General features: G+C 40.3%; 1 protein-coding gene across 7 annotated transcripts in view; it reads left to right on the top strand.

Moving 5' to 3' along the window:
- TARBP1 (TAR (HIV-1) RNA binding protein 1) overlaps positions 1–12,252 on the top strand; it is a 63,626-nt gene that overhangs the window by 36,059 nt on the left and 15,315 nt on the right. For 6 of the 7 annotated variants that reach the window (XR_009005629.1, XR_009005630.1, XR_009005628.1 and 3 more), the window contains exons 14-22: positions 1,643–1,804; positions 4,358–4,545; positions 5,323–5,584; positions 5,692–5,880; positions 7,263–7,444; positions 7,621–7,692; positions 9,033–9,153; positions 10,000–10,110; positions 10,699–10,848. Coding sequence is in view for 2 of the 7 variants with exons in the window: in XM_057530715.1 (XP_057386698.1) it covers positions 1,643–1,804; positions 4,358–4,545; positions 5,323–5,584; positions 5,692–5,880; positions 7,263–7,444; positions 7,621–7,692; positions 9,033–9,153; positions 10,000–10,110; positions 10,699–10,848 (1,437 nt within the window). In the remaining 5 variants the exon portion in view is untranslated. The remainder of the gene's footprint in view (positions 1–1,642; positions 1,805–4,357; positions 4,546–5,322; positions 5,585–5,691; positions 5,881–7,262; positions 7,445–7,620; positions 7,693–9,032; positions 9,154–9,999; positions 10,111–10,698; positions 10,849–12,252) is intronic. The other variant, XM_057530716.1, reaches the window with a different exon arrangement.

Raw genomic sequence — 12,252 nt, 5'->3', positions numbered from 1 at the left:
AACTTTACCCTGTTGATCAGCCTCTCTCTTTCTTGTATTTCTCACCTCTCCTTTCCTCCTGGATTCTCCCCGTGAGCGTTGAAACAGCTTTAAGGGTCCCTTATCTAACAAGAACCCGCTCAACTCCGCGTTCCTTCTGGTACCCTGTTTCCTTCCCTTTGTGAGCTGGTCTGTAAACAAACCCCTCAGCTCCTCTGAGTAGAAGTGGCTCCTTTGTCCTGCACCTGGCGATGCTTTTCAGACCGTGTTTTTCTTGACCCTCCTCCACCCCAGTGGACACTGTTGACGCCTCCGCCTTGAAACGCTGGCGTTTATGACATCATCTTCCTGTTGTTTCCCATCCCTCCGGCCGTTACTCCCATGAATGTCCGTTCTCTGCTGCGTAGCCTTGGAAGTCAGCGTTTTTCGGGTTGGCCCGGGCCCCTCCTTTTCTCGTTCTCTCCTGTCTAGGGGACCTCATCGGCATCCCCAGCTTTAGTTATGCCAGGGCCCCTCACACTCGTTTCTGCCTCAGACTGACCTTCTGAGGTGAGCACCCATTCAGCCAGTTGCCGTTTGACAACTCCGGTTGAATTTCCCCCATATACGCTATTTAAAACTGAACTCCGTATCGTTCCTGCAGGAGGTTATCCGCCTTCCCCCGCCCCAGGTTCCCTTCTCGGTGGATGTACGTGATCCAGCCGGTTTCTTCAAGCCTAAAACTTGGGAATCCTGGCAGCTTTATCCCTCACTGTCACCCCCTGTGTTCAGTCTTGGCACCAAGCCCTGGCATTGTTTCCTTCTCTCTGCGTTGTATCCTAGCGCTCGGCAAAGCGCCTGGCATCTAAGCGTTGCTCAGTAGAAACTGATAAACTGAATGAATTCTGTGCTTCCTGTGTGCCACGGAAGCCTGAGGGTAGAGTGATCGGCACAGCGATAATAAGCAGGGCTACCACTCAGGGCCAGTCCCTTCAGAATGCTTTCTCTCACTTGATTCTTTCAACAAAAACCCTGTGATGGAGAGATACTACCCTCCCCATTTTACAGGTAAGGAATCTGAGGCCCAAAGAGGTTAGGTCACTTGCAGTAGGTCACAGAGCTGGTGATGATAGAGCTGGACCGAACCCAGTCTGCCTGTGTCTATGAGTCGAGAAGCCCTGCCTTTAATTCTGTCCCCTTCCCTGCCCCCCATCCAGCTTACTAGTTCTGATATGCTGGGTAAGTTGTTTAACCTCTCTGAACTTAGTCTTAGGAAAGTGGAACAGTGACTATTCCTTGTGAGAATGGAGTATTACAACTGCCTGAAGCAAAGGAAGTGGCAGTGGCAGTTGCTACACTTGTTATTGTGATTATTTATGATGTGTTAGCCTGGGATGCAAGAATTGGTAGGACATAGTTTCTGCCTTCCAGGGTCTCATAATCAAGGTGGGGAGGCAGCTGAGTAAGTCGTGCTGAATGCAGAGTCACCGTCTAAGCACAGAGGAGGACGTGCTTAGCTCTGCCTGGGGAGTTGATGGAAGGCTTCTTGGAAGAGATGACTTCTCCTCTCATCAATGTCGTCTTTCAGTACTTTCAGATAAACTAATTTATTTCCTGCCTAAACTCTCATAGCTTTGTGAAAATCATGAACCTTGCTTGTTAAGTGTTTTATGGTTTCTCTTAGGTTTCAGATCTGGATCGTTGCCATTTGTACCTGATGGTATTAACTGAACTTATAAATCTCCACTTGAAGGTTGGGTGGAAAAGAGGCAACCCTATTTGGAGAGTTATTTCTCCTTTGAAAAACGCATCCATTCGGCATCTTCAAGAGATGGACCGTGGACAGGTAATCCTCTTTGCTTCAAGGCTTGTAATTATGTTGAGTAAGGCATACACAGAATACATATTTGACTATTAGACAATATTTTGATACATAAAAAGCATCTGCTGAAATTTAATTTTGAAAATAATATCACTTGTTCATAATATTTGAGGAAGATTGGGACTTATCATAATATTAGGTACATAACAAAGGTGTGGTGACTGCAATCGTAAAATCATTTAGATACAGATAGTGGATTTTCACTAGATCTTTCGCCTGGGTACCAGTAAGGGACATGTTAATGTGTCCAAGTACACCAGTCTGGTGTCCAGAGCCTCCGTGCTTGGATTTCTACCTCATTTTCCAGCCCAGTTGTTCACAGCGTCTCCCCTTCCTTTCCACAGAGCCCCCTGTGCTGCAGTCACGCTAGGCCACCATAGGGAGCTTCACAGATCACAAGCACGTGGCATATCCTGCCTCATCTGGGCTTCCATTGTGTCTGGTCCTTCCACCGAGAGCGCCCTCCCCTCAGCATACACTTGTCAGTATCTGGTGCATCCTTTTCGTCCCAGCTCAAGTTACATTTTCTCTTAAATGAAATTTGATCAGTGTCTCATTCTTTTCTTCATTTATCTGTTGCTCTTTATGCCTCCATTTTTGTGTTTTTTTTTTCCATCTGACTTGTTTTTGGAATAATTTATGTGTATATGTCTTCTCCACTAGATTTTAGTACCTAGAGGCATTTCTGAAACATGATATAATAAGGCATAGTGGTTATGAGCACAGGCTTTGGAGTTAGACTTCCTGGTTGTGAATCCTGGCTTTATCTTTGCTAGCTGTGTGACCTTGGGGAACTTACTTAACCTCTCTGTGCTTCATTTACTGCACCTGCGAAATAAGGGTTATAAGGCTGATGTGAGAATTAAAGCAAGCTCATGCATGGTAAACCTTTAGAACAGTACCTGGCGCATAGAAAGTCCTCAGTAAATGTTAGCTGTTTTCACTTAACACGCATGGTAAGGGTTTTAAAAATTTGAGCTGAATCATAGTCTAGTCTGGGCTGCTAATTAAAATAGCTACTTGATTGCTTTAATAATCTAATTTTTTTTTTTTTTTTTTTTTTTTTTTTTTTTTTAAGGATTTTCTTATTTATTTATTTATTTATTTTATTTTTGGCTGTGTTGGGTCTTCGGTTCGTGCGAGGGCTTTCTCCAGTTGCGGCAAGCGGGGGCCACTCTTCATCGCGGTGCGGGGACCGCTCTTCATCGCGGTGCGCGGGCCTTTCTCTATCGCGGCCCCTCCCGTCGCGGGGCACAGGCTCCAGACGCGCAGGCTCAGCAATTGTGGCTCACGGGCCCAGCTGCTCCGTGGCATGTGGGATCTTCCCAGACCAGGGCTCGAACCCGTGTCCCCTGCATTAGCAGGCAGATTCTCAACCACTGCGCCACCAGGGAAGCCCAATAATCTAATTTTTAAAGTAGTTTTCAAGAACTGTATTAAAAGAAAATTATAAGGAGGACTGATTAATATTTCAGCATCCTGTCTACTGCATATTAGTGTATTAGTGTTACAAAAGGACATTGTGAGTTTTGAATGTAGACCAGAATTGTGAACCATACCACAGGGATTTTTAAAGATTGGCTTACTTTCTTTACTAATTCACTGAATTACTTTAAGGTTAATAGGGACCGTATTGGCTCAAAAGTAGCCCTAAATTTTATTTCCTATATTGGCAGTGTTGCTAAGTAAAATTTATCAGCAGAGATCCTTGATTTTCTGTGGTGGTGGTGAGGGAAGGTATGAAATAAGTAGTAGAAGGTTCCTTTCTGTAGAGATGTCACTGGTGGGCAGTATTTGGGAGAACTGCTTTGGTCTCTCAGGGAAGTATTTTCCCTATCTAGGTTCTTACCTGCTCTCCTGGCTTCTTGGTTGAGATTATTGACTTTCTCTCTGTAAGAACAAAGCCAGGCTGTCTTGGTTTCCTCCTTTCTGCTCCTACCTGTAGAGTTCCAAGTGCTTTACGTGAAATAACCGATTTATTTAATCTTCACAATAATCCTGTGAAGTAGATTCTGTTACTGTCCCCATCTTACAGATGAGTAAACCAAGGTGTAGTGTGTCCACAGTCAGCTGGTGGTAAGTGCAGAGCCAGGGTCCAGACCTAGGCCATGTGGTTCGAGTCCGGCTCTTAACTGCTGTGCTGTGTCAAAAGCAGTGTACAGCTGACTGAAGGAGTTGTTTGTATATATGCCAGGAGTCTTTTTTTTTTTTTTTTTTTTTTTAGTCTCCTTTAGCCAAACAGTTGAAATAAGACTCACCCATAGGAACGTTGTATCCAAATTGTCTTTTAGTCTGAATTGCTGAATTTTTATTGCCACTTTGTTTGTTTGCCACCAGTCTGTACAGAAATGGTAAACTGAGTGACGTATATTGGATTTCCTTTTATTTCCTCTGATATTCAGTAGCAGGCACGAAGAGGGAAAGGAGGGCATGAGATTCCCATAGACTGGGAGCTCAGGTCCTTATTGGTTAGGATTTGCTTATGTTCAGTAAAAGATTGTCCCATTTCCTCCCCAGGAACCGACGCTGGGTAGACAGATTCAGAGAGTTGTTAGCATGGCTGCCTTGGCCACGGTGTGTGAGGCCACTGACCAGAAGCCAGAGCTACAGCTGGACTCGCGGGACGCGGGAACCACGGAAAGGTTCCTCTCCTCCCTGCAGCTCAATCAGACGCTGCAGAAGCCCCACACGGAGGAGGACGGCAGGTGTGTTCACCCCTTGGAGAGCAGCATACACATGAAAGGCATCTTTTTTGCTAATGTTTAAAAATCCATTTTTTTTTTTTTTAATTTTATTTATTTATTTATTTATTTATTTATTTTTGGCTGTGCTGGGTCTTCGGTTCGTGCGAGGGCTTTCTCTAGTTGCGGCAAGTGGGGGCCACTCTTCATCGCGGTGCGGGGACCGCTCTTCATCGCGGTGCGCGGGCCTTTCACTATCGCGGCCCCTCCCGTTGCGGGGCACAGGCTCCAGACGCGCAGGCTCAGCAGCTGTGGCTCACGGGCCCAGCTGCTCCGTGGCATGTGGGATCTTCCCAGACCAGGGCTCGAACCCGTGTCTCCTGCATTAGCAGGCAGATTCTCAACCACTGCGCCACCAGGGAAGCCCTAAAAATCCATTTTTGTTTGAGTCATTGAGATAATTAGTGATCGCTCGACCTTACGTGAAGGGTTACGGAAGCTTCAAGATGAGGCTTCATTCAGGATGATAACGTATTATCAAATTATTCATCCCTATTACTGGAAACCCATTAACTTTTCTGCATTTAGTTTTCAGTGAATCATTTAAAGTGAGTGCAAGTACCTACTTTCAGTGTAGTTAGGAAATTGAGGTTTATGCGGTTTCCTTGTTTTTTGGTAGACAGGATATTTAATAATGACTGTTTAATTTCTCCCCTTGTAAGGATAGTGTACTACTACCTGCAAAAGAAATTGAGACAGACTTAAAGAAGGATGGGGTAGTGACTTTATTTTTTGTCTCAGTTTTTTTGAAGAGTCATCATCTTCCCAAGGATGGGGGAAAATAGTTGCACAATATATTCATGATCAGTGGGTCTGCCTCTCTTTCTTGTTGAAAAAATATCACACCCTTATACCAGCCTCAGAGGATGAAATTCTGGAACCCATTCTACCTGCTGTTCAAATGCCAGTAAGGACTTTGCAGTCCGCACTAGAAGCCCTCACAATTCTTCCTTCTGATCAAGTTTTACCTGTGTTCCACTGCATGAAAATTTTGGTCCCCAAGGTAAGATACAGTGAGACTTGAATTGAAGAATAACCATAAGAACAGACCATCAGTTTCTGAAATTGTGATAATTATGTATTTCTTTCTTTCTTTTTTTTCCCTACCAGCTTCTGACCTCCTCTGAATCTCTCTGCATAGTGTCTTTTGACATGGCTTGGAAAATCATAGCTTCTTTAAGCAACACTCAGCTGATATTCTGGTCTAATTTAAAAGCTTTTGTTCAGTTTGTTTTTGATCCCAAAGTTCTTACCATTGCTGCAAAAATCAAGGGCCAGGCATATTTCAAAATCAAAGAGGTAACTTTTTTAAAAATTGGGATTGAAAAACACGTAACATAAGATGTAGCATCTTAACCATTTTTAAGTGTACTGTTCAGTAGTGTTAACTATATTTACGTAATTGTGACAGACCCCCAGAACTTTTTCACCTTGTGGAACTGAAGCTCTGTCCCCATTAAGCATCTCCCCTTCCCCCCCCCCCCGCCCCCCTGCCGCCTTCCAGCCCCTGGCAAGCACCGTTCTACTTTCTGTTTCTGTGAATCTGATGATTTTAGAAAAAAGAGGGAACTTTTTGTTTTCATTTTAATTTGTGTGACCTGTAGCACATGAAGAAGACAGTTATATTTGTAATTACATATTAGATTTGTTGTTATTTATTTATTCAGTCAGTAAATATTTTGAACCTTCTTCAGTGTCATGAGTAAGAACAAGAAAATCTGTTAGATGTAAAGAAGTGGGTGCACAGCGGTAGCCCATGAACCACATCTGCCTTACAAACATATTTGGTTCATATAATCAAATTAAAATTTTTTGAATTAGTTGCCAGCTTTTAAGAATTGGGAAATTTGCATGAAAATCTGTATTTCCTCTTCTCTTGGAAAGTTGGATGATCTGGCAGCACTGGTCATTGCTACATGACAGCAGTGGCCTGGCGGTGACTGGTCCCTGGCCCATCCAGGTGGGGCACACCCTTTCTCTTGCTCCATTCCAGACCATGGCTTGATTTCTCCTGGACCCTGAGGGCAGACGTCATGTGCCATGTGTCAGTGCATCTGTGCTGTTGCTTTTCTTGTTCAAGGAAATATTTCTCTGAATATAACCTATCCAAAGGTCTTTCTGGTTTCTGGAGGCATTTGTGTTTACAGTCACTGATACGTAGTAGGGAACATACGGTGATGGAATTCCATCATGCCTCAGATTCACATACACTCCTTATCCAAAGGGGAAGATGGAAAATAAATCCATTTATTACCCTGCTGTCTCTGCGTCCTTTCCTGACCCACGGTACACACTTAAGAGAGTGGGGCCTCTTTTGTTTTGAGGAAAGGGAGGCCCCTGGCAAGTGCAAAAAAACCTGAAAATGTCAAGGGTGAGGCATTTTTTCTCCCTTTCATTCTATCACTCTGGGCAGTTGTTCCTCTGGGATAGTTCTGGGTGAATATCAGTATCAGTAAAATTTTATTTATTTTTAGTATTAAGAAATGAAAAATCAGCATTCTGTGAATGGGTAGCATCTTGCAAACAGTAAAGAATTTTTAATTTTTTAGACTCTATTTATGGTTATGTTGAAACTACCATTTGAAGGCATTCAAGTAACAGTTTTTAGCAACATGAATTTTTTTTTTTTTTTTGAAAAAAATTGGTCAAAGGATAAAGTAACTATTGTTATTTCATTCCAGATTATGTACAGGATAATTGAAATGTCTACTATAAAAACTGGAGTCTTCAATATATTGATAAGTCATTGCTGCAAATCTTGGATAGTTTCTGCTTCAAATGTGCCTTTATCTACTGCTAAAAATTACAGCGAACTTGTCTATGAGGCGTGTATATTTGGAACAGTGTTTCGGCGTGATCAAAGGTAAAAGATGCCATTATTTCAGCCTCACACAACTTACATTAAGTGTCTATTTGGGTAGAATTGGGTCTTTATTTTAAGGCTTTCAGTTAGAAGAATATTGGTTAATTTTTAATTTGGGACTTTAATTTTTTTCTTCTAAAACTTGTTGTTCTTTGTCACATGTGTTTTATGGAAAGACTTATTCAGGATGTACAGACCTTCATAGAAAATCTTGGGCATGAGTGTGCAGCGAACATGGTTATTGAAAAGTAAGTATGGTGGGTCCTCCATATCTTGATATAAATGCGGCATTCAAAATATAACATCATATGAGAAACATTCTGTATAAGATATTGCATGAGCCTTCCAAATTGTGTTAGAAATTATATTGCCTTGCTAATATATTTTCTTCAGATCTGTCACTATTTACTGAAATATGATAAACTTAAAAAAAATTTAGTGCGAAGTCCAGCATAAATAAGGAAATAACTGTGGGGAACATGCAATCCCCATACCTCTTCTTTATTTGGGTGGAGGGGTGATCATCAGCGCACATAGTTTATTTTTTTTTTTGGCTAAAATCCACTATTTAACAAGTCACTATGCTCACGCAAAAATAAAATTACTGTTGGAATAGGCCCTAAAGTTTTGATGCCTGGGATAAGCCTATTCTTATCTAACTGCTGAAATAATTTTTTTGGAGCTTTTTTAAAAGTTTTTATTTTTTCACATAATTTTCAAAACTTTCTGCATAGGTGTTTATAAAGAAGATAATAAATTGTGTTGTCATGATTCACTTTGATTTTAGAGTTTGTTTAGGAAAACAAATGACAATTGTGTACAGTTACCACAAAGTGTTTATCATTCTAAGAGTCATAGCTATGTTTTAAATCTGCCTCTCTTCATTAAATATATACATTTTTCATTGTTAATTATTTTAATTAATTTTTTGTTTTCTTGGCTGGTTATAGTATAACAATAAGTGAAATTTTTTTAGTTGACATTTCCAGAATATTTTGATCTCTACTAGACAGATATTGTTAAATTAAAATGACATTTATTCACATATAATAGTTTTAATGAACTTGGAAATACTTAATTAACAATTTCAGTGAATTTATTTTTCCCCATTTGGATACTGAAGATGCTGGGACGCTCAGCACACGCAGTGAGTGCTTTCTGAGTTTGCCCTTCACTTGGAGACATGCACTTAGAGTGCACAGTGATGACAGCGTCGAGGTGTTGATGTGTGTTCTTGCCCCTGAGCAGGAGGTGTCAGTGGTCCTCTTCCAGGAACAGTGTCATGAGCTGTGATCTGTTTTGTCCACAGATAAGGTATTACTGACCCAGTATCAGTAGTGTGTGCGTTGTTTTTCCAGAAGTCTGGGTGAATTTGTGCTCATTCAGACTTTGTGTACAGGATCTCCTGTTGATGTATTTGTTTGTTATCTTCCACTGTCTATCCTGATTTAAAATGCATTGTCATTAAATATGAAGCTACTTAATTTTAGAAAACTTTGGAAGGTTTTGATATTTTGAAATTAATATCTAATGTATTTTTTAATTTTGAAAATGTATTAACATAATCTATCATTTTATATTTTTTTAGTACTAAAAGAGAGGACCATTATGTGAGAATTTGTGCTGTCAAATTCCTGTGTTTATTAGATGGCTCAAATATGTCTCATAAGTTGTTTATGGAAGATCTTGCAATCAAGCTATTAGAAAAAGTAAATATGCTTTATCTTACCTTAAAGTATCTTAACTTAGCAGTTCAAGCACTAGCAGTGACGTAACAGAAGTAAACCTGGCAGTTGGCTGAATTTAGACAGCACAGACCATTAAAGCCGGGGAGAGTGCTGCTAATGTAGAAGGACTCCGTGCTGCTGTTGCCTTGTGTCTGGTGATGGCATTGCACTGTCAGTTTACTGAGGTGCCCCTGTCTTAGTGGTGTTTGTATCAAATTGCAGGTCCCATTATTCCAAACTTACACAATCAAGGGGCATTATATTCCCTTGCTAATATATTTTCTTCAGATCTGTCACTATTTACTAAAATACGATAAACTTAAAAAACTTTTTAGTGCAAAGTCCACCCCTGTGACCCCATGTCTCCCCCTTAACTGGGCACAAGGAAAGAGAAGTATATTTTCAAGTACTTTTTTTACTATGTAAATTTGTATGGTTCCTTTTCTCATTTTAAAAGCAGATAAGTTTAGACTTCCTGGTGGTCCAGTGGTTAAGACTCCATGCTTCCAATGCAGGGGGCATGGGTTCGATCCCTGGTCAGGGAACTAAGATCCCACATGCTGCACAGCATGGCCCAGAAATCAAAATTAATTAATTAATTAATTAATTAAGAATAATAAAACTTTTTTTTTTTTAAAAAGCAGATAAGTTAAACTTGGAAAACGTATCATAAGAAAGTATCTTTCTTATCCTTCTGCCTTTTGGAGTATAACAGGCTCCTCTGCCCAGTTTATACTTTTTAAACTTGAAGTTGTCATTGATTTTGTTTTCATTAATCACAAATTCAGTAGGTAATTTAATATTGGTCCCACCCTCCACCCCCTCAAGGATGAATTGGTGTCCAAGTCAAGAACTCGATACTATGTGAATTCACAACAACATAGAGTGAAAAACCGAATATGGCAGACTCTGCTTGTACTTCTCCCCAGATTCGATCAGGTATAACATTTATTACATTCGTGCATTTAAACATAATGTTTTCATATGAATAAACTATGTTGTAGAAACTGTCATGTGCTACTTTAAAATTGAGAAAGTCATCTGCTTAAAATTTATACTTTAGTTCTTAAAATTGAAGTTTATTCAGAAGTTTTTTTAATAGAATACTAAGGCAATTAGGTGTTGTAGAAATAAATTGGAAACTGATTTACATGGCCCCATTTAATATATTTTTCCCCTCAGTATTTTATTGTAATATTTTAACCGTTTAAAGTCTCATATGCCACGATAAAACTTTAAGCTGTTTTTTTAATAGTGACTGTTTCTTAATTAAAATTAGTAACCATTTTCAAAGTTGATAAGGAATAGATTTTAATTTTTCCCACCACAGAAAAGAAATCACTATGTGACATGATAGAGGCTGGTGCTGCTAAGGTGGTAGTCATACTGCGATCTATAAATGTATCATCACATCAACGTGTTGTACACCTGAACTTACACATTATATGTCAGTGATAGCTCAATAAAAATAAGTTTTTTAAAATTAATAACCATAAGAGTTTAATTTGTGTGCTTTATTTTTCTCAGAATTTCTTGAATAGAATTATTGACAGGATTTTCCAGGCTGGTTTCATCAGTAATCAAGCATCCATAAAATATTTTATAGAATGGATTATTATATTGATTCTTCATAAATTCCCTCAATTTCTTCCGAAGTTCTGGGACTGTTTTTCTTACGTAAGTAAAGGAGATTTTTCATAATTTTTTTTAATGAAGAAAAGATCTTAGCTATGCTGGGAGATTGTTTCACTTTAATAGTTTTCTGGCTGTCAGTTGCCCTGCCCCTAATGTGCTGACATCCTAAATTGTGTTTTGCAGGATTTGAATTAATTTAGGAGACAGAAAGCCCTGGCATTTATCTTGAGTATAGCATAATTTTTATTTGAGAGTTCTTCTATTCCAACAAAACAAAGATGGAAAAGGCTTCCGTTATTAAGAAGTAAGGGAAATAGGTGCCTTCTATATGTTTATTTACCAAGCAGTGTCTTTGTTTGATCTTAGAGATAAGAATGATGAGGAATTGGGGACTTCCCTGGTGGTCCAGTGGTTAAGACTCCGTGCTTCCAATGCAGGGGCGCAGGTTCGATCCCTGGTCGGGGAACAAAGATCCCACATGCTGCAGGGTGCAGCCAAAAAAGTAAAAAAAACAACAACAAAAAAGAATGATGAGGAATTAAGAATGGTGAGGAATTAAATGCATTCCTTACATTTTAAAGAATTTCTTAGTAGGGAAATTTCAAATATAACCAAAGCAGAGAGAGTAGAAGGGAACCCCTACCACCCAGCCAAAAGCAAGTGTCAGTTCGTTTCCATTCTTAACTCCTCTGTAGCCTCACGCTCACCTCTGACACCCCATCCCCAACATTCTTATATCTTGAAAATCATTTTTAAGGCATCGGTACTAAGATTAGTGATAGAGTCTGCAGTTGCGGGCTTCCTGACAAATAGCAAGTTGTTTCCAAACATCAGTTCTAAATACTTGCCTCGAGTATTTTCTGCTGGTTCCCAAGTTCACCCTTCCCTTTCTCGGTAAATGACCTTGCCTTCTGTGTGTGAAGAGTATCTCTTTCTGCTTCTTCCTTTCTGTTTCAGGGGGAGAAACTTGTTCTCTCTTCCTCATCTGTTATCTGTGTCCTTATGTGCATTTCCTTCTGGGACTTTACCCTGAGTTCTTCACTCTTATTCTGTTGACTTTTCCTCCATCTGGCCGTCGTCCTAGTGTCTTCTTTTCCTTCTATTAAACTTCGAGAGTGTCTTCGCCTTTCTCTCTTGCTCTTCTTAAACCACTGGGCTCTGCCGCGTCTTCAGAAGTCGCACGTTGAGGGCTTCATGTGCAGCTACAAACAGCCTTGTCTTTTGTCTTCATCTTCCTTACTGCCGTGCAGCCTTTCTCGTTGACTGTTGCTTTTTCTGCAGCAGACTGTGCACTGTGGTGATCCCTTCTGCAGTCCCTTGTCCTCCTCTGTCTAAACTCCCTTTGCTGTGTACACCCTGTCTCTGCTGGTTCCCTGCATCCCAGCCACCTCCTAGGCCCTCTCACATAATCACTTCAAACTTCATCCTGTATAACACGAAATTGAC

Source organism: Balaenoptera acutorostrata, chromosome 16, assembly GCF_949987535.1.
Source record: "Balaenoptera acutorostrata chromosome 16, mBalAcu1.1, whole genome shotgun sequence".
NCBI lineage: Eukaryota > Metazoa > Chordata > Mammalia > Artiodactyla > Balaenopteridae > Balaenoptera > Balaenoptera acutorostrata.
Note: the sequence above shows the minus strand (reverse complement) of the source record. Positions and strands in the feature narration are given on the sequence as shown.